General features: G+C 41.8%; 1 protein-coding gene across 17 annotated transcripts in view; it reads left to right on the forward strand.

The window, feature by feature from the left end:
* The window catches only part of FHOD3 (formin homology 2 domain containing 3), a 411,645-nt gene that overhangs the window by 220,310 nt on the left and 169,183 nt on the right, over positions 1-22,152 (forward strand). For all 17 annotated transcript variants that reach the window (XM_074352245.1, XM_074352246.1, XM_074352247.1 and 14 more), the window contains exon 6: positions 15,063-15,157. In XM_074352245.1, the coding sequence (XP_074208346.1) occupies positions 15,063-15,157 (95 nt within the window). The remainder of the gene's footprint in view (positions 1-15,062; positions 15,158-22,152) is intronic.

The raw sequence follows: 22,152 nt of genomic DNA on the forward strand, positions 1-22,152 counted from the left end.
AGTTTTCTTGGTTCTTGCCCCTGTTGACAGTGCATGGTCTGAAGTGTTTATCCAGGTTCAGTAGCTGGTGACATGTGAAATGCTCATATATTTATAGAAATGAAAACAAAGCGCGCGCCAGTGACAGCCCGTCATGACCGTTGGCACGGCAAAACAATCAGCTCTAATGAATGTGTGATTACAGCGGCCAGGAAATAGCTATTAAATAGATGTGAGTCTAAGGTGTTGGCCGCGGAGGCGGGATGGGTGGCGGTGAGGTCCGCAGACGCACAGCCTGGTGGCCTCGTCAGCTCTGCCAGGGCCGCGCTGGTCTTACATTTGTTTGTGTGCGGGGACCCGCCCAGCACTGTTAGAGCAGACACCCGCCCCGGGAGGCTGAGCTGCTTTGAGATTTTCTGCTATGGATATCAGGCCATTGTTTCTTTAGCCAAGTAGTGTTTTGATATGATTTCATTTTTACTCGTTTTATTGTAGTACAATAGACGTAACATACAATTTGCCATTTTAACTCTTTTTAATTGTACAGTTCAGTGACATTAATTACCTTTACGAGGTTGTACTAAAATCAGCACTATTTGCAAAACGTTTCCATCACCCCCAAACAGAACCTCTGTACGCATTAAGCAGTAATTCCCTGTTCTCTCCTTCCCCAGCCCCTTTTCTGGTCTCTGTGAATTTGCCTATTTTCAAAATTTCATGTGAGTGTAATCACCCAATATTTGTCTTTTTGTGACAGGCCTATTCCACTGAGCATGATTTGTTTTTCAAGGTTCAGCCGTATTGTAGCACGCATCTGCCTTGATTTTTAAATGTGTCTCTGTGTTAAACATGTTCAGACATATTTCAGCTTTTTGGAATGCAGATAACAGAGTGGACATGCGCAATCAACCTAGAGATTTGATTATTGTTTATTTTTCTCTTTTTGAGGGAAGTTCATTCTTTTTCTTTGAGTATCACCAATTTAGAGCCGACAGGAATGAATGAGTCATAATAGGGTTTCTGGTTCTCTATTATGTGTATTTTGATTTTGTTCTAGGTCATAAAATAGACATAAAATAATATCATAGAATACATTTGGCAAGCCTGTCATGCTTCTAAAGAATTTAGGTTTAACTAAATTGTAGGCAAGTAACTAATACACAGGATCCACATTTTTAAAAAGTCCTTGAAATCCCACTGTGGGAATCCACAATAAAGTCCTTTGAGAAGATACTAAGGGATTGTCAAATTTAAAAAGTCTTTATTGTATTACGTGATGTCATGATTTTTAAAATACTGTATAAAAGTGAAACTTTGAAACTGTGCGTATCGGACAGACACCCAGGTAAAGCTTGGCTACAGACATGAGGAGGCCCCTGGACCATTTGCGCAGCCGGCCGGGCTGGTGCGCACCAGCGCCACCTGCCTGCTCCCCGTCCACAGTTCTCCGCCCTGGTGGAGACCATGGAGACGGGTCATCCGGGAGTGGGAGCTGGTTTCTCCTCTGGTGGCCTTTGGGTTTGATTAGAAGCAGGTACTGACAGTGAGCTCGGAGAGCTCCCTACCTCACCCAGGCTCAGCCCTTACTTAGGTGGTGGTTTGGGTTAGCATCCACCAGCGGTTCACAGCCCTGGCTGTGCAGGCCGATCACCTGTGGAGCTCAGACAAGCAGGGAAGCTGGGGTCATTTACACAACCAATTAAATCAGGTACTGAAGGGTATGGGGAGCTGTAGAGTAAGGCTTCGAGACAACAATTTTCCCCTTAGGACCCTGAGGAGGGTCAGGGCCTTGGATGCCGGCAGCCGATGTAATTGCAGGATGCAGGTCCTTTTCAGGGGGCAGTAGAGGGGCCACCCTGCAGGGGGCAGCAGCAGTGCCCTTCTAGATGTGGACTCAGTAGCCGTGGGCAGGATTTCAGTAAGTTCGGAAGTTTAGTAAGTTCGGGTTTTGGGGGTAAGTTAAAATTCTACACATATGGAAATCCGACTTAGATATACAGAATTAATATACTTGAAAAATTTTCCTATTGCTTTAAGCAGTGCCCCAGAGTAAATTTCTGACTTTCTTTTATTGAAGTATAGTCAGTTTACAGTGTTGTGTCAGTTTCTGGTGTACAGCATAATACACCAGAAGTTCAAGGTGTGCAGATACTAACTACTATATGTAAAATAGCTAAACAACAAATTTCCGATTTTTATGGCATCTCATCTGGAATGCAGGTATAAACACTTATTAGAAAAGCGCCTCCTAGTGCTGGGAACTTGCTATTACACCCCACAAGGGGCTTTTAGAGTAACATTATGGAGATGTAGAACTTTGGAGCTAAGAGGCTCTGGAGGTCTTCAGGATAAACCTTGTATCTCTCAGATGATGGAGTTGAAGTCCAGAGAGATTAATTAGCATAACACAATCAACAAGAACTGCCTGACTATCAGCTACTATCAGTGAGTGCTAATACCTCATCTTGTTTCATTGCTGACAACGCGGAATCCAGGTTGGATGCATCTTCCATTTTACAGATGTGTAAACTGAGGCCCAGGGGGGCCTGCATGCACTTTTTTTAGAATGAGGAAACGTTAGAGACAACATGGAAACCAGCTTCTCCCAGGGTCCAAGTCCTGTGAGTTTTCCTGGATGCTGCTCTGTCCTGAAGGCAGAAATCAGCAGAGCCATTGGTTACCTTTTCTCATGCCCTGGAAGCTCATCTGTCTTCTGGAAGCTAAGTATGCCACATCCTTTAACATATGGCTCTGTTGTCTTTGTCCGTGAAACCTCCCCTAATTACTCAGGCTCCTACCAACCCCACCTTTCTCTGAATTGGGGGTTTAGGAGCTCCATACCTGCCTGCTTGGGCTTGGTCTCCCCAAGCCTCCTGCCTCTTGCCTCTGTCACAAAGGCTTACACAGGTAAACCACTTGGAGGGGATGCCCCAAGGGGATGCCTCCTGCATGTCCCCTCGCTAGGCCAGGGGAGGAGCTGCTTCTCCCAGGGCCACTGTCAAGCCAGCCATTGTCACTGACTCACAGCGCCACCCCAGGTCCTGTGGGGGAAAAGCAGGGTTAGATTGAGTCTGTGAGGCGAGCAGGTTGGTTCAGCCACTGCTGGGCCTGGGGAGTCTCTGTCTGGTTCATTTCATCTCTGGCTCCGAGATGCCTCGGGAGGACTGTGTACTTCCACTGGTATTTCACTGGACGTAAGTCCTGGAGAGCATTATAGAACAGATAATTTAAATGACTGTTTTTCTTTTCATAGAGAAATTAGGAGTCTGCCAGAATTTCTTAGGGGCTCAAAACCTGCTAATCTGTTAAACCTTTCTTCATGCCTTTGGTTCCTCCTTATCTGAAAAATGGGGGAATGTGGAATGAGCGAGACTGAGCAGAGGTGTAACTGAGGCCACAGCCGCCCCAGCGGTACTAAGGCTGCTCCTGCATTGGTGACTCATGAGGGCTTACTTTTAAACCTTTAGCATGGGAATCTGGGATTCAAACTTTGCTGCTCCCGGGAAGGTGAAGGAATAGGGCAGAAACAGATCAGTCCAATGAGTTGCATCAGAGGCGAGAAGAGGCTGCAGAGAGCTTGGCCGCATGACGCCCTGGTAGGACGGTCCCTCAGAAAGAGCCTCACCAACCATCCGGAGGACCCTCTCTCCTCTGAGAGTTACTGATTAAGCTTGCAAGTGTTAAGAGAGGCCCTTAGTCCTGATTCACTTTAAAATTTATCTTGGAGACCTTTTTCAGGAAATGGGCATTTCAGGGCTGGAGAGAGTTTAGTAAATTTTTCCAAGAATGCCATCGAAAATTTGCATTGAAATACTGCTGAACGTCAGCAGGGGACTCAGAACTTTGACACCTTGTTGGAGCTCTTTCTGCTGATTAAATTCTTGTCTCCGGTCTAGAATTGGCAGCTTATTCTCCTTAATTTTTGAGGCAGTAATCAGCGTTGAAAGAGTACTTCTTTGACAGTTGCCCTTGGGGGAAACTAGGCCTGGGCTTGTTATTTAGGGCAGACAGTTACGTGGAGGAGAGGAGTAATTAGGCAGAGTCCAAGGCCTCCACTTAGTTCCAAGAACGTCAACATTATCAACCTCTTTTCTATACTTACTGTGGGCTTTGGTGCATAATGGAAATTGGGGACTGGCAAATCCATTTCAGAGTAAAGAAGAGTAAATTTTATGGTCTGATTAAAATAAGTTGAAATCCCTTTCTTTTTTAAAATGAATTCGCTCTTCCCAGGAGATAAGGTTTTAGTGATAAGAATGTTTTTTTCCCCCTCTCTGGAGGTAACTTTGTGTTCAAGAACTCTCACCACTGCAGATTGTCAGAGTCGCCACTGTGCTCTGGTTTAAGAAAGTTGTGCTAATTTTGTGCATCCATGGCCTCCAGGAAGAACTGAATGTGCCCAACAACACAGCAACATCCTCTTCACTCCCAACGGGCAAGTCACAGGTCTCCTTCCTCTTAAAAAAAACAAAACAAACAAACAAACAAAAACCCCTAGTGACCACAGATAATGGTTTGTAGCAGAAGGTTGCTCTTATGGTAAGGTAATTTTTTTTTAAATTTTTCAGACATTTGGTCTACATTTTCTGTACTTTTGGTTGAAATAAAGAGGAGTTATTTGCAGTCACATTGTTAAGTGGTAAAAAATACATGATCTGATGAAAATGGCTGTAGTGTAGGCTTTCTTTCCTACTGCTTTTGTGAAAAGAAAATCAAGTTCAAGAGTGAGAGAATGCAGTTGAGTAAGTCTAGAGTTCCAATGTACAGGCCCAATGACTGTAGTTAATGATACCGTACTGAATTCCTGAAATTGCTAAGAGAGTGGATGTTGGCTGTTCTCATCACACAAAAATGGTCCCTATGTGAGCTGTGTTCATTGGCTTCACTGTCGTAATCATTTCACTCTATAGGTACGCCACATCATCATGATGGGCACCTTAAATATATACAACTTTTATTTAAAAATATATGTTCAAAAGTTCAGGAAAACAGAATGATCAAGTAAATGGTACACAGTGGAAACAATGAGTGGATCTGGGTAAAAGGTATAGGGACAAGCAAGAGTTCCTTGCACTATTTCTACAACGTTTTTCTAATTTTGAAATTATATCAAAATTAAAAGTTACCCCAAAATGCAAAAAGAAAGAAAAGATAGAGGGGAGGTGATGCACGAAGGTCAGTTGAAATCAGACTTTAGTGGGAGAAACCTTTTGTCTCGTGGTGGAACTCGAGGGTGAAATACACAAGAGGATGCTCAGTTTACAAATAGAGGCCTTGTCCAGGACATAAAAAAAGGCTAATTTATAGTCAAATGTATGATATGCCTGTAGTTATTTCTGTGCATTAAAAAAACCCCAACAACATTGCATTAAAAATATTTTGGCCTAAACTGAATAATTCTCTTAAGAAGGTAATGCAGCTTTGGTCTCTCCGAGCTCATTTACAGATTACATGTGACCTGTAATTTCGCTGTAATATTGACTGAAAGGAAAGAATGGATGCGGGGTTTATTAAAAGACTAACTCAGGGCAGCATTGTTTAAGAACTCTTTGTTTAAAAAGTCAGATGACTCTGCCAGGAAGGAATTAGCTTTCAACTTCTCCCCTGGCATTTTTGGTATCTTTGGCCAAAGGAAGGGACGTGAACAAGCAGGCAAATAATTGATGTGGGATTGTTTTTTTGGGGTTGTTGTCACCGATGTGTAAGAAATTCTTTTTTGAAAAAATTTCATCTAGCTCTGGTTTGTAGAATGAATATATATTTTATATGTAAGAACTTCTTTGAAAAGCAAGGCACATATAACTAATTCAAAATGGATAAGCTTAGGATTGAAGCCCTTAATGGGAACAGAAAGTTCAGAGGCACAGGAGCCCAGATGGGGTGGACAAGAAGCTGAAAGGTGGGCGGGGGAGGGGGCTGGGGATGGGAGGGGCCTTGTCCCGAGGCAGGAGGGAGCCAAAAGGTCTTCCACATTCAGTTGACATAGTTAATGCTTTGGAAAATTCAGTGGTAATATCTTTCATGGATTAGAAAAAGACTGGGATTTGAGATAGGTGGACCAGCCAGATCACAATTGCCATAATCCAAGAGAGACAGTGGAGGCTGGACCTGAGGCAGTGATGGAGGGAAGAACAGGTGAATTTGAGGCCAGTTCCAGAGGCAAATGGAAGGAACTAGATGACTCACTGAAGGTGGAGGTGAAGAGAAGGGAAAGACTTTGGAATAATAGATTCCAAACTTTTGTGGCTGAGAGCTATAGAAAAAAAAATTCACATTTATATAAAATAGAACAAAAATAGGAACAGTCCTTACCTTAAATGAAATGCACTCTGTTTTCTATTCTGTTTTATTTCCGGAAAAAAAAATAGATTGCTGATCTGGACTCAATCAATTTCATAACCCACTAGTGGCGTTTGAAAACGCAGGTGGGCAGTGAGCTCCAGTGTCTAGAGTGATTCTGTGATTGGGTCCTTTTAACAGAGCCCCTGGGAACCCACAGCTGTAGGCAGGGTGGGGCATCAAGTGTTAAAGGGGAAGTAGTTAAACGCTACCAGTACTGCTTCCAGCAAAGCATCTGAGAGTTATCTTTTGCCTGTGTTATGGTTCCTTTTAGAAGATCCTTGCACTAAAAGGGTTCCAGCTTTAAGAAAGAAAGGAAAACAAGAATGAAGGAAAATAAGAAGGGAGAATAAGAGAAAGGAAGGCAAGAGAAAGGATTGAAAACCATGGGGTTAGAAAGTTGAGGCAAAGTTCTAAGTGGATCCCCAGCTGAAGGGCTTGCTCACTCCAGGCTTTGCTCATTCTTCCGCGTTGCTGCTGGAGTGATTTATTCTAAAAGCAGAACAGGGAGGAGTTCTGCCTGAGATGGTGTAAGCACACACGAACCTGTCTCTCCTATTAAGTGTGACTATAAACCTGGGGAAAATACAGAAAACAACTCTTTGAGCACTTTGAAGAGTAAGCGGTAGCAGACAGATTGAGGAAGAAGACTAGAATTTGAAACAGCATTGTGATGGTGCTCTTAACATTTTTCTTCTGATATTTACTGGTCTGGACTCAAATCAGCCCCAAACCCAAAAGCGGCCATCAATGTAGACAGAGTTCCAGAGAAGTCTTCTAACTTCTGGCTTATATGGCAGCAAAAGGGACTCCAAACACTAAGAGTGTAAAAGTCCCCCATGTTTCTTAGTCTTTTCTCTGTTATCTTGAACCCCTGCCCCAGGTAATCCCATGGTGAGAGCAGCTGTGATAATAATGTGAGAATAGCAGGGTCCTGCAGGCACCTGAAACTCAGAGAAGGAGGCGTAAACTTTTGATTAAGAAGAGTTGTAGTTACAGGAGGGTTGGGGTGAACTCCTTTTGTGTTTTCTCCCTCTTTGTTCTCCCACGACTTGGCCCCAGATGTGGACAAAGTCACAAGAAGTAAGTGGCAGAGCAGGATAAATAATGGCCCGGCTCTCTGGTTGAAGGACTAAGAAGGGGGGCCCCAGGGAACCTTAAAGTATCAGGGAGATAATGGACAAAGAAGTTCAGTAAAGTGACCTGCAAAGTATTTTTATGAGCCCATGGGCTCATTACAAACTACACATGTGAATCTGACCCTAAACAGCACACTAAAGACTTTGAGACCTGGTAGACCGCTGCCCAGGTAGAGTCTCTGGGTAACAGATATGCAGGACCAATCCAAATGGCACAGCAGGGGCTTTGAAAACTGAACTGGCATTGGAACCACAGCCTGTAAAAGGCAAGTCAGACCTTGTGGCCTAAGTTAACCAGGTTAATTGCCTGCTTAAACAAAAATGCCAACATTTTCTGTAACATTTAAACAACATCCAGAGTCTTAGAATCTTTTTAGATGTCCAGGATATAAGCCAAAATTAGTTGGCATACAGTAAACTAGGGAAATTTCAACCTGCATGAGAAAAGACAGATCAATAGACCCCAGTGCCAAGGTGACACTGATTTTTGGATTTGAATGGAAAGATAGGAAGTCTCAGGAAAAAAAAAAAGAAGAAGAAGAAGATACTAAAGAAGAACCAAATGGAAAATTTAGACATGAGAAATACATTAACCAAAACAAAAAACTCACTAGATAGGCTCAGTAGCAGATTAAAAATGATGTACCAATCATTATATTAAATGTAGCTGGCCTAATCACAGCAATTAAAAGACAGAGATTATCAGAATGGATACAAAAAACAAGACCCAATGAAATGCTGCCTACACAAAACTCACCTTAACTATAGTTTAATAGCAAAAGGATACAGACATAAATACCATACAAACAATAATCAAAAGAAATGTGTATTAATATTAGACTCCGCACAGTAAAGAAGATAGCAAGGGATGGGGGAAGGTTACAGCTCAGTGGTAGAGTGCCTGCTTAGCATGCACAAGGTCCTGGGTTCAATCTCCAGTACTTCCATTACAGAAAGAAGGAAGGAAGGATGGAAAGAAAGAAACCTAATCCCCCCCCCCAAATTTAAACAAATAGCAAGGAATAAAGGAGGATGTTATAGTGATAAAAAGGGTCAATTCACCCAGAAATGGAAAACCTGCGGAGCTTCAAAATACATAAAACAAAAACCGAGAGAACTGAAAATAAGAAATGGACAATCCTCAGTTATAATTGGAGATTTCAACATTCCTCTTTTAGTAATCAATAGAATGGTAAACTGAAAATCAGCGAAGCTATAGTGTAACTGAACAGCACCATCAACCAACTAGTTCTAAGTAACACTTTTAGAGCATTCTACCCACTATAGCAGAATACATATTCTTTTCAAGTGCATGGAAAACATTCACCAAGACAAAGCATATCCTGGAGTATAAAAAATAACAAATTTAAAAGAATTGGAATCATGTATTTTCGACCATAATGGAATTAAACTAAAAATCAGTTACAGAAGGACAACAGGAATGTCTCCAGATACTTGGTAATTAGCAACATGCTTTTAAATAATCCATATGTTGAAGACGAATCCTCAAATGGAAATTAGAAAATATTTTGAACAAAATGAAAATGAAAATACAAATAAAAATTTATGTGGTGTAGTTGAAGCAGTGCATGGAGGGAAATTTACAGCCTTGCCTACTTCTATTAGAAAAACGGAGAATAATCAATAATATAAACACTTGCCTTAAGAAACAAGAATAAAAAAGTAAAAATAACCCAAGCAGGTAGAAGGAAGGAAATGATAAAGATAAGGGTAAAAACTAATAAAATTGAAAACATAAAAATAGAGTTGATATTAGTGGAATAAAAAGCTAGTTTTCTTTTTAAAAGAAAAGCTAATAAGCAATAATAGCAAAGAAAAAAGGAAAGAAGACACTAATTGCCAACATCTGTAATGACAGAGGGGGCTGTCATGACGGACTCCACAGACATTCAATGAGTCATAAGAGAATACTGTGAACAGCTCTAAGTAAATAAAATTGATACTTAGATGAAAGGGGCCAATTTCTTAAAAACCACAAACTACCAAAATTCATCCAAGATGAGATAGATAACCTGACTAGCCTTATTGCTGTAACTGTTATTAACTATGACTTTTAAAGAAATTTGACTCGCAGTGAACAGTCTTCTGAAGAAGGAATCTCCAGGCCCAGATAGTTTCCTGGTAATTCTGCCAAACATTTAAACACAAAATAAAAAACCAATTTTACGTAATCTCTTCCAGAAAACAGAAGAGGAGGGAATGCTCCCCAACTCATTTTATAATGCCAGCATTACCATGATATGAAACAAAGACATGATATTACAGACTCATGAACAAAGATGCAAATCCTCAGCAAAATATTAACAAATAAAATCCAGCAATATATGAAAAAGAATAATGCACCATGGCCAATAGAGAATGCAAGGCTGGTTCAATATTTGAAATTCACTCTGTGTAATCTGCTACATTAACAGTCTGAAGAAAAACCACTTGATACTATCGGTTGATATAGAAAAAGCATGTGACGAAGTTCAGCATCCACTTATGATTAAAAAAAAACTAACAAATTATACATTGAGTGGATCTTCTTCACCTTAATAAAGGGCACTGTACAAAAACTCATAGCTGACATCAAAAATAATGGTGAAAAACTGAGTGCTTTCCCCCTAATATAGGGAAAAGACAAAGTTGTCCACTCTTTCTCTCCCAGTTGAGTATTTATACTCAACCAATGAGATAAGGCAAGGGGGAATAAAAAGTGAGGGGGATACTGGTTGGGAAGGAAGAAATAAAATTGTTCTAGGTCACAGACAGCATTGTTGTCTATGTAGGAAGCCTCAGGGAATCTTCAAAAACATAACCTAAAAAACTCTTAAAATTGATAAGTTTAACGAAGTTACAGGATGCAGAGTCAAAACAAACAAAAAGTGTTTTTATTTCTATATGCTGGTAATAAACAGTTGGAAATGGAGAAGTTTTAAAAATATTCCCAGTAGCCCCCAGAACATGAAGAACGTACACATTTAACAAAAAGCCATACACAGAATCTATAGTTAAAAACTACCCAACGCTGGTGAAAATAGAGAAGATGTAAATTATGACATAATAGGTTCATAGATACAAGACTGAATGTAATAAAGATGTCCCTTCTCCAAAATTTACCTATAGATTTAATACATTTCCCATAATACTTCCAAAAAGATGTTTTTTTTGTAGGTTTAGACAAACTGTTTCTAAAATTCCCATGAAAAGGCTAAAGGACAAGAATAGCCAAAACAATTTTGAAAAAGAAGAATGAAATTGTAGGAATCATACCACCTGATTTTAAGACTTCAGATGAAGCTGTGGTAATCAAGATAGTGTGGTATTGGCAAAGGGATGGATGGATGGATGGATGGAACAGAACAGAGAATCCAGAAATAGACCCACACGAACATCGCCAATTAATTTTTGGCAGATTTGCAAAAACAATTACATAAAGGCAGGATAGTCTCTTCAAAAAACTGTATTAGGTCAGTTACACAACTATGTGGGGAAAACATCCATCTAAACCTCACAACGTATCCAAAAATTATCTCAAAATGGAGCGTATATCTTAATATAAAAAGCAATCCTAAAAATGTTGAGAAAAAAATATTCGTGACTTTGGGCTGGGCAGAGGGCTCGCTCCCCAACTTCATGTCTTGCAGAGTCTTTCGTTGTGTGTTTCTGTCCAGGAAATAACTGATGTGCGACTTCAGTGACGTGGCTGACATGACTAACGTTTACTGAGCACTTACTTTAAGCAAGGCAATGCTCTGGCTCAATCCCTACAGCACCCCTGCAAAATACATACTGCGGTGTTACTGTCTCATTTTTGGGTGAGGAAACTGGAGCATGGAAAATTAATTAAAATGCCTGGAGTAAATTTTATGGGCAGCATGACAATAAATGCCGTGATCTCTTTTTAGACCTGTGCAGTTGTTACCCACCTCTCTGTTTGGACATTCTGACCCTCTGCATCCTTCTTGAAAATGGAAATCACTGATTTTCATGGCTTCTGTGACCCAAGCCATCTACCTTTTTTATTTTTATTTATTTATTTTTTAAATCTGTGTGAGTTTTATTCTCAGGCCCTCACTGAGATGGGGTTTTTTTTTTTGCTGTTGATACCAGTGCAATGTAACCCACTTAAATCTATTTAGCGCCATCTTGTGTCTGCAGTGGGTTTTATAGGAAGGAATGCTTTAAGCTTTAGGGCTAGGGTACAAAAATATCTAGTCGGCAAGTGTTTGATCACCAAAATACTATGACAAACAGGTGTGATCAGAAAGTTGAATTCCATTTGATGTAGACTTTCTGGTGACTTTCCTGCTCCAAAGTGAGAAGTCAGTAGAACCTTAGAGGGAAACAGATCATAGAAGGAAAACGTATAGACATTCTTACTTTTTTGTAGCAGTGCCCTGGCTGGCTGGGCTTTTCTGCAGTACCAGAGGCCCTCAGCCATTAGAGAGGAGACTATTCCCGGCTTTTCAGCCTTGTGGGAAGGGTCCCCCAGAGGGATGTGCCTTCCAGAGGCTGAACAGTCTACGTTGTCTCCCTTGTGCCATTAGGCTGTTTTGGAAGATGCTGAAGTCCACCTTGGATTTGCTTGTTCAGCAGTGGGACTCGAATGGTTGAAAAAGACTATGGTACAAACTTCCCTTCCTTGGAGATTTGCCAGTTTGTTTTGGAAGGGAGAGGAAGAAAGAAAAAGGGAAAGGGAAAAACAGGGCAGGATGTGCTGAATTCTCAGATCTCTCCCATGAAGTGGGGGCCGTGTCTTTCTGAAGGAGGGAGAGGTGAGCTGAGAGGAATAGGCTAGTGAAAAATTCCTAAAACCCAAGAAAAGCAGCTAATACTTTACATTATACAGACTTATTTGGTTACTTTTCGTGTATTTGTTTACTTTCCTAATATAGAAGTAATCGATGCTCATAATGAAAAACTGGGAAAACAGAAAGAGGTAGAAAAAAAAATACACCCAAAGAACATACATCCAATCAATGCCTAATATATCATGGGTTTTCCTTTCCGACTATGCTTGAAGATTTTAGTGTTTTATTGAATTATATGATGTTCATAATTTTCTACTTTTCAATTATTTTATCAGTTACGTTTTACAGGTTAGGACATAGCTTTGGTAAATGACTGTGTATGCTGAGTTGTAGAACTGGTATGTATTTAAATTTTGGTTGATACTGTGATATTGTGGATGATACCTCAGTGACTATCTTTGATTCATCCCCCTTTTTCCCTTTAACTTAGGGTTATTTCCTTAGTAGCGATCCCTGAAATCACAACGGCTGGGGAAGAGCTTAGAGAGGACTTCCAGGCTCTGAGCATAGACACACAGGAGCCTGAGCGTCCTGGCTGGAGGTGGACCCCGCCACTTGGTAGTGATGGGGCTTAGGGGCACGTTCTTTTACTTTCCACAGCCTCACTTTTTTCTTCTGTTGTATAGGGGTGGGTATTACTACCCACCGCACAGCAAAGCTCTGTATTAATCACACGTATAAAGTCCCCCTCAGAGCTTGAGACACTATAGGTACTAAATGGTAACTATTTTAAAAACAATTACAGCACAAAATAGCCTGATTATAGGACTTGTGCCAATTTTGCCCTGCTGCCAATAGTGTATGAAGTTACTTTTTTAACCTCTCCAGCAACTGGTACCTAATCATTTCTTTAAAAAATATTTTGGATAATTTAAATTATTATTATTATTAAAAAAATTTTTTTCCTGGGGAGGAGGTAATTAGGTTTATTTATTTGTTTGTTTGTTAGTTTTTAATGGAGGTAGTGGAGATTGAACCCAGGACCTCGTACATGCTAAGCACACGCTTTACCACTGAGCTATGCCCTCCCCCTCATTATGGTTTTAATTTGTATTTTTTCTATTATAGTGAGAATGAATAACTTTGTTATTATAAACCAGCTTGTCATCTCTTTTATGAAATGCTTTTGGCTTTTTTCTGTTGGCATATAGTATTTTCTTATCAATTTGTATGAGTTGTTTATACAATGAGTCATTCAAACTATTATATTTGCTGTCATATGTCCGTTTATCTAGTATTATATTTTTATTTCCAACTTTGACTTTCTTTGTATGTTACATCCATATTTCTCATTAAGATGAGAAAGCGGTTATAATTGTGATCTCTTCATTATAAATTCTGTAGATGCATTTTTATTGAGTCTAGTATTTATTGCAAATAATGACAATATTATGTATTCAGTTCTAGTGATCCTACAGCTCGTTATTTTTCATGTCTTATTAAATTTGCTTGAAACTCTGTAGCATGGTGTTAAATAATCATGGGATTAGTGGCCATTATTTTAAAATTATTTATGATTTTAATAGGACCTCCAGTGTTTCACCACTAAATAGAATATGAATCTGTTGTTTCCAAAAATATACTGTTTATTGTGTTAAGCACATGTTCAATTAATTTTTAAATTTTGAGCTTTTACATATTTAGGAGCATAATTTTTCTTGTGACTTGTTATTTGATCTGTTGGATAGGATAATAATGGATTTTTTAACGTGACACATACGTTTGGGTGCTTGGAATTAGTCGATACCTACTATTTTGTGTTTTGCTCTTTTTAATCAACACCATTTCATCTGGACTGTTTCCTATGACCTCCATACAGAGTTGTGTGGGGGAGTGTATAAAACATAAAAGGATGTAAGAAAGTATATCAACAGATTAAGAATGATTCTTTAAATTATGAGATTATGAATTATTTTCACTTCGTACCTCTTACTTTTAGTTTTCTAAAATGAGATATCCTACCATTACCAGGAAAAAAAGGTCTTGCCTAAAAAGGTCAGTTCCATGCCAATGAATTATGGCTGAAATAAGATTTAGGAAGCTAGACATGATTCAAGGAAGCCTATTTATTTAGAGTATGTGACTTGTGTGTGTTCATTATCTAGAATCCAAATTATTTTGATAGTAAGGGTACTGAAAAAAATTGATAGAGTTAATATTTGTTTTTAAAAAGTGGTAACATGGCTCGTATTTTCTTTTTGGTGAATAATGACCGTATTTGGTGACTGTATTTTCCTTAAAATTCAGGACTTGGGGTCAACAATTTTTTTTCCCCTGATTTCTGATGTTTTAAAACCTGAAAAATCTTTAAAAAGGATCACAGATAATTCTTAAATACATATTTATTCCTTACCTTAAGGATTCAGATTGTATTAGCTTAGCAGCTGGGACTTGTCTGACTGCAGGCTGGGGTACTAGCCAGGTTGCTTTTAGAAACTTCATGCATTCTTTCGGCCCCATATCTCTGCCCCGTCTGGAACTACACACAGATACAGAAACGTAAAAACATGCATTTATACATTGAAGCACAGAGAGACAACAATCACTGGATTTCGTGCCTTAATTGCATCTTCCAGAGGCCAGGCATAGCCCCTATTTCTTCTGGTGTGGTCAGCACTTTCCCATATGAGATTCTGCTAATTTCAGAGCTCCGACAGTCTCTTTAGAGGTGATTCTTAACATACAGTGCCCTTAAAGTATGAGAATCTCACTTGACATTATGAGCACTGGAGATGATATTTACATATAAAACCGTAATGTCGTCTTCTTTTTCTCTTCCCTCCTGTAGCTTTGGGCCAGATTATGTTGTATGTGGATGGGATGAATGGAGTAATAAACCACAATGAAACCATTCAGTGGCTGTACACGCTCATTGGGTCAAAGGTAAGAGAAGGTTATGGTTGAACATTTCATTCAGTTTGCATGTCATACACCCCTCTCTTTGTCACCCTCTCTGAGATGGTTTTGCAAAAGAAGTTCTGTTCAGCTTTATTCCAGCCCTGTCACAGGATAAACGAGGACTACTATTTTATAGATTAAAAAAAAAAAAACACTCAAATTGCAAAGAGCTTATGAATTTTTAATGCATTTAAATTTTTTTCTTTGAAGCTTTAATCAAAGGCTTTGGGCACCTCTGGTTTTTAATGTTTAATTAAAACATTATGCCATGGATGGAATATTCATCTTACATGCTGTATTTCATACTCAATGTGTTCAGTTACTTAACTATATATTTATATGTTGTACATTTGTATACGCATAGTTCTCTATATAGAAGAAATTTGAGGCTGCCTTTCAACTCTACTGTCGATTGACCAACATTTATTAAAAATGTACCCAGGCACCAGGCACCATAGTCGGTGCTTTTCAAGCATTATCGCCTTTAATCCACATGGAAATAAAGCTTGGTTATGAGAACCTATCTAATTTCCCCCTAGATCTTTCCCCCATGCCTTGGCTATGAGTCCCCACACTCTAGGGGTGCTGTCCCAATGAGGAAGGTCCTCTCTGCCACTCGGTGTCGTAGAGGCGGGTGCTGAAGCTGAGTGAGGCTCTGGTGTGGTCTTCTCTGGTTTCTCGGGTGGGGCCGCGGGGGACCTGGCTGGAGGAGAGATTTGGAAGAAGCAAGAAGGGATCCTGGGAGCAGGTGCAAGGGAACCCAGGCTGGAGTGTGGTCAGCCTCTGGGGTGAGGGTGGGGTGTGGCATTGCAGCAACTGCAGTGGGTAACAGGGTCGGGCAGGGAGGGCAGTGAGGGCCTAGGTGGGGAATTTCAACCTGACTTAAGCTGGTCACAGAATCAACATAGCTCCCTGGAAGTCCCTGCAGAACACGTGGTCATCCCAGGCTCTCCCCATCCCTGCGGTCACTGCCACCCACACTTTGGCGGGCCTGCCGCTGCTGGCAGGTACCAGCGCTGTGCTCTCGGTGAGTCACATCCCCTGGCCTTGCCTCTCGCGTTTCCTGCCTCCTAAGGACTCTGCTGTATTTCAGGAGCACTCAGCCTTGATCTGGCTTTGCTATGAGAAGAGATCTAGTTGAGGCTGTGTCTTCCTTCCACGTTTCCCAGAGTCCTAGTGATTGTGCCTGTGTGGGTCCAGGGTCCCTGTGTGGGTGGGAGGGCCTCTTCCCTGTAGATGGCGCTGGTGTGCGGTGCCCACTGGGTCTCTGGTCCTTGCTTGTCCCTTGCGTCTTCCTCTCCGTTTTCTTCTTCCCAGTATTAGTGATAGTAGAGGCCCCCTGCCCCGCCCCCATTTTATAATAGAAATGGCCATGGTTTCTCTCAGGAGACTGGGAATCTTTTCTTTTTCTCCTTTTTTTTTTAAACTTTGGCTTGGTTTTCAATGAAGAACGGATATGACTGTAATTTACAAACTGCTGTAGGTGACCTTACAGGCTGAGGGCTTATTCGGTGGATTTAGCCAGGCTGAGGGAGCATTCCTATCTCAGATCCTGTTTCAGTGTTTTCAGTTTTTCCCTTCCTTCCGCTGGGAACCTTCCCTAACCTTCATGTTCATTTGGAAGCTGCTCGCTCCCCCCAGGCTCTCTGCATAGTCTCACACACCCCCAAAACAGGGAGACAGGAGATTTTGCAATAAAAATGGACTCTATTATGGTCATGATAAAACACTCACAACCAGCCATATTTCCAAAAGAAAATAAATCCTAGCAGCTCTGCTTAATGATGGGGCCAGTGACCACCTTTCAGCTCATCACTGGAAGGGGGTAGAAGGAGGGCAAGATCCGGGTGGTGGTGGGAGGGAAGGGGAGACAGGAAGAGGCGCCAAGAAGAGGAGGACGGGAGTGGTGAGAGGAGAGACCACGGGCTAGGAGGGAAAAGAGGAAATGAGAGAAGGGAAGTGGGCCCAACAGGAATGCATCTGTCTGATCAGTAGATGGGGGGAAGGCTCGGAGTCCTCAGTGCTGTGACAGCATCCTGTCCGCTTCTCTTGGGAGTCATTCTGCAAAGAAAATGAGCACCAGGAGAGGAGCACACAGGGACTCCTTATTGCACTGCTGAATAACAGGGAGAAACCATCAAGTTAAAAGCCCTCAAAAATGAGTCTGTAGAGGTTATGCTCCCCTCTCCTTTCCCTGTGTAGCCCACGTAGTGTTTGGGACCCTGGGTCCCTCTCCTGGGTGGCCTTTGTCTGAGGTGGGGCGGGATGTTGGCTTCCTGTCTAGCCACTTGGGGCATCAGCCCTGGGTCAGTGCTGGTTCCTTTCTCCATCACTAAATTTCCCACAGGAAAGTCCATTAGAGTCTTCAGCTCCTGTGTTCAACACGGGGCCAGTTACTCTGAGGACAAGAAAATAGAGCCAAGGGTCAGCCTAAGCCTGGTGTTAGACAGAGGACCATGGGTGACGCTCGCAGCCCATGTCCACTCACTGTGATGTCACATAATGGTCTCGCTGACCCTGCAGGTGGCGCTGACTCCAGGCCTGTGGCCAAAAGTCAACAGTGACCGCAGCCCCCAAGTTTATCTTCAGTGTAGTTCTTATGAGATCACTTGTTCACAAAACCAATATGGTGGCCCCAGCCCTTCCCCACGATAGGAAGGACAGTGAGGAATCTGCAAGAAAGAATGGATGCACCAACATGACACCCTTAGCTGTCGAGAAGGAAGCTTCGGTCCCCTCCCTCTACACACAGATGCAGTGATACGGCCACAGACGTTTCCCCAGTTCAAATTAAGAATTCAGGAAAGCCAGGGGTCCTGGTGTTTTTTGTTTTTTGTTTTTTCGTTTTTGACTGAGAGTTAGATATCTCAGAACCTAAAGAGCAGAAACCTGGAGATCCTGCTGTTTTTGCCTTAAACAGGCTCAGAGTTGATTATGGAATCCTGGGTTAGAGAAACCTTGTCATTCTGTTCTCATAATTCTTCATTTCCCTTCCATGAAAGGCAACACGGTGTGGTTTTTGCAGCGTGCCAGAGGGTCATTGTGCAATATTTGCAGATATTTGAGACTCATCGCCAGGGGAGAAAGTGATGCATCTGCAGCCAAGTCGTTACTTTTTAAAAGAAAGAAAAAAGTGTTTTCAATAACATGTTTCATTCTATTTTCAAAAATCCATCTTTAAACTTCCCAGCCAGAGGTAAGAAGCCAATGCTCATCCCATGACTTTTGACACAGTATGTTTTTTTCCTCTTCACACATCTAGAAGTCTGATTAATTGGGGTAGGGTATTCCGCTTATACAGCATAGCCTTTCGTCACCCCAACGTGGAGAGTCTGTCTCTCTGTATCTGTGTGGAACCCCTCTAGCCATGGGTGAGGACCAGGGATCTTCCACCTCCTCATGGGTTCTCCAGGGACACGCCCTGATGTGGCCATGAAATCTGCCCTCTCTGTGATGCCGTCTCTGTATTTTTCCGTCAGCCCCATCGAAGCTGGTTCTTCCAGCTGTGCTCCAGGCTGCTGACCGCCGATCTCTAGACTTCCCCTGTACTGCGTGAGGGTGGTTGCGATGCCTGTGTGCCTCGATTCCCAGGTGGCCCGGCTACTAAGTCTGAATCGAGGGGAGCCCTGGCCACAGCCCCCCGTCACACACATCCACTCTCTTACACACCTTGGAGAGCTCCCCCTTCTCACACACGCGCGCACACACACAATAGGGACACTGCTCAGAGTTTCTTGTTAGGACAGTAAGATGATGGAAAATAAAGTGTAGGATGGAGTTGGCGTTGGTGAAATTGACAGGGCTGGGAAGCCTGGGGCTAGCCCAGTATCAAAGCTCTGAGGTGATGAGGCCAAGCTAAGAATAGCAGCGGAAACAGCATGATGAACATGTGCAGACATATTTGAGGAACAGCTTCCAAGGACTGGGTTTTTGCATGTAGAAAAAAATCAGAAATCATGGCTAGGGTCTTGGTTTTGAATCTGGGCAGCTATGAATCCGGCATTGCTTCTGGCAGGAGTAGAAAAGTTGGAAACTGGGGTTCGTTAGCAGGAAAGCTTTGACATGGAGGTTCTGAGATGCAAGTGGCGACCCCCGGGAGAGCTGAGCGGGTGCATCCGTGGGCCGGGAAGTGCTGCCCGGTCATGGAGGAGGGGAGGCTCGGTGAGCCCTTTGGTCTTGGTCACTGGCGTGTCACTGCTGTGCGATCCACTCATGACCCCCCTGCGGGTGAGATCTGAAGGGCTTCTTCATTTTTAATTTTTTTTGGGGTAATTAAACTTTTTATTTTTAGATAATTGTAGATTGACATATAATTGTTCGAATTAAGCCATAGGGATCCTGTGTGGTCTTTATCCAGTTTTCTCCAAAAGTAGCATCTTGCAATAAAGTGCTGCCGTATCACAAACCAGGATATTGAGATTTTGGTGCAGTCAAGAGACAGAATATATCCATCACGAAGAGGACCCCTAATGTCACCTTCCTCCTGTTCCCACCCATGTCCAAATCCCTGGCAACCTTTAATCTGTTCTTCATCTTTATACTTTGGTGATTTCAACAGTGTTATAAAAATGCTAGTCTACACAGCATGTAACCTTTTGGAAAAGTTGGCTTTTTTTTTTCACTCAGCATAATTATCTGGAAATTAACTGAAGTGCTTGTTGAGTTACATAATGTAAAACAGAATCCTAGCCTCGAAGAGTTGGCAAAGCCTTGCTCAAGATGCTCCTGACATTCACCAGCCACATTCCTGATGCCTGTGGAGGCAGACCAGGTGCCATTCCCTCCGACAGCCATTGTTGGACACTGGTGGGTCCTTTTTGGGACCCACCTCCACCTCTCTGTCATTAACCAAACACTGTGCACACACTCGCTTCCCTCTGGAAGCTCTTTGAGTATTTAAAGGCAGTCACCATGTCATCCTGTCCAAGCTAAACTCGATGGTTTCCACAGGTAGTCCTTGGGGACATGATTCGCAATTCCCCGTCAGGCAGGTTACTAATTTTTCTGTCCATCCAGTACAATCAATAGTAACATGGCAGGCTCCTGGGATACAGTATCACTCCTCCACAAATCCTCCCTCTGAGTTTAGCAGCATCTCTGGGTGCTGGCTCAAATCAAAATGATAATTCACTAAACCTCCCAGCGTGTTTTTGTTTTTGTTTTTTCTGTTTTGTTTTGTTTTGTTTTACTCATCCACATTTGCCTGTTTCTTCCATTCTCCATCTCTGTGGTTGATTTTTCACACCTAAATGAAGGGCTTTGTATTTTTCCCCATCGATTTCAGGCCAGAGTTCCAGCCTCAAGATAGTTTTGACTTTTGCTTTGGCCGTTGATTATGTTAACTCTTAATCCTAGTTTTATTTAACGTAAATTTAATAAGCAGAGCTTCTGCGTCATTGACTAAAATGTTGACAGAGGCAAGGAACGTGTAAGCCAGTGCAGCCTGCAGGTCAGGGTGTTGGGGTCATTTTAGTGAAGTTACTGACAAGACACCAAACTCGGTGATCATTCAGCCTTTCGTCGCATTCACAAAGGAGGCTGCATCTGGTGGTCAGGGTGAAAATTTAGGGTCAGGCACATCTCTGTGATCCTTCGGGTGGATTATTTCTGTTCTATAAAATGGAGCTAATAATCTGTAAGATGGGATAGCAGTGAAGGATATATAAAACCCTGAGCATTGTACCTGCACCTGAGTGCTCAGAGTTGTGAGCTAACAACTCTTTCCTGCTAGTCCGCCTACCTCCCACCTCCTGATGAAAAAGGGAGATGCGCTCAGCTTGCCAGGGCCTGCTCACCTGGAAACTGCTGGTCTTAGATGCTTCCGTCTCTCTTCTAAGTGCTCAAGAGACATTCGTCCAAAAATCCTCTGGAGCATATAATCCAGGATCAGTAGTGGGTTTAGAAAAATGTAAGATATAATTTTTCTTCATCCTTAATCCTTTACCAGAAATTGAGGCAGTGAACTGTTTATAGGTTTTTGGCAACTCTTCTGTTCTCTCCCTGCTGTTTTAAGGATTACCAGTCCTAACTTTGCGTTGTGTGAGGTGCCTGCATTATAACTTCTCAGAGCATCAAATACTATGTTTAGTAATTCTTAATGGTATCATGAAGGATTCCTTTGATTAACATGTTCAAATGTAAAAAAATGAAATAGTGACCGTCTTGATATGAGTGATTATCTGAACTCCTGCTCTTATTCTGAAGAAGCACCATTTGTACTGTTGTTGGAGGTACATAATTTCCCAAGGTTTTTAATCTATGCATCTTTGGATCCTCACGTTAGAAAACAGAGGTTGGATGTCTTCATTAAAGTCATTTTACCTTCAATAGAACACTCATTAAGATGGCCTTACATCTGGCTTCTATCCAGGAAAGGAAGGCTTTAGGCTTTAAAAATGTTTCCAGGGACTGACATAAAAAATATGTCTTGCAAGGGTTAAACGTTTATTCACTCTTTTTTCTTCTGGGTTCATTTTGGGCAGCTTCTGTTGACTTATCAAGGTAATTGGTTCTGTGCTCACTGTGTTGAGTCCTCCTGATGAACTTCTTCACCTCTTACAATACTTTTTATTTCTAGCATTTCTGCTTGACTCATCTCTATAGTTTTCCTCTGCTGAAATTTCTCATCTGTTCATGCATGTTGTCCACTGTTTCCACTAGAGTCTTTAACATATTAATCATTGGGAATTTTGTGGTTCAATGTCAAGTCAAATCTGCGTCTAGTTCTGTTGATTGTTTTATTTCTTAACAGCAGGGGTGAAGAGTTGGGGCCTTCTTGCTTTTTTTTGGGGTACATCTTGTAATTTTGGGTTGAAAGCTTGCCATCACATATAGGACGGAACAGAGGTAGGTAGTGTTTATGCCTCTAAATGGGCACGTCTCTACCGCTAGGCTATTACAGTGGAGAGGTTGTCAGTCTGGTCATGGGAGCAGGCTTGGGGTTTTACTGTTGCTATGGTTATCTTCCTCCATGCACCACC

This window comes from Camelus bactrianus, chromosome 24 (assembly GCF_048773025.1).
Source record: "Camelus bactrianus isolate YW-2024 breed Bactrian camel chromosome 24, ASM4877302v1, whole genome shotgun sequence".
Lineage (NCBI taxonomy): Eukaryota > Metazoa > Chordata > Mammalia > Artiodactyla > Camelidae > Camelus > Camelus bactrianus.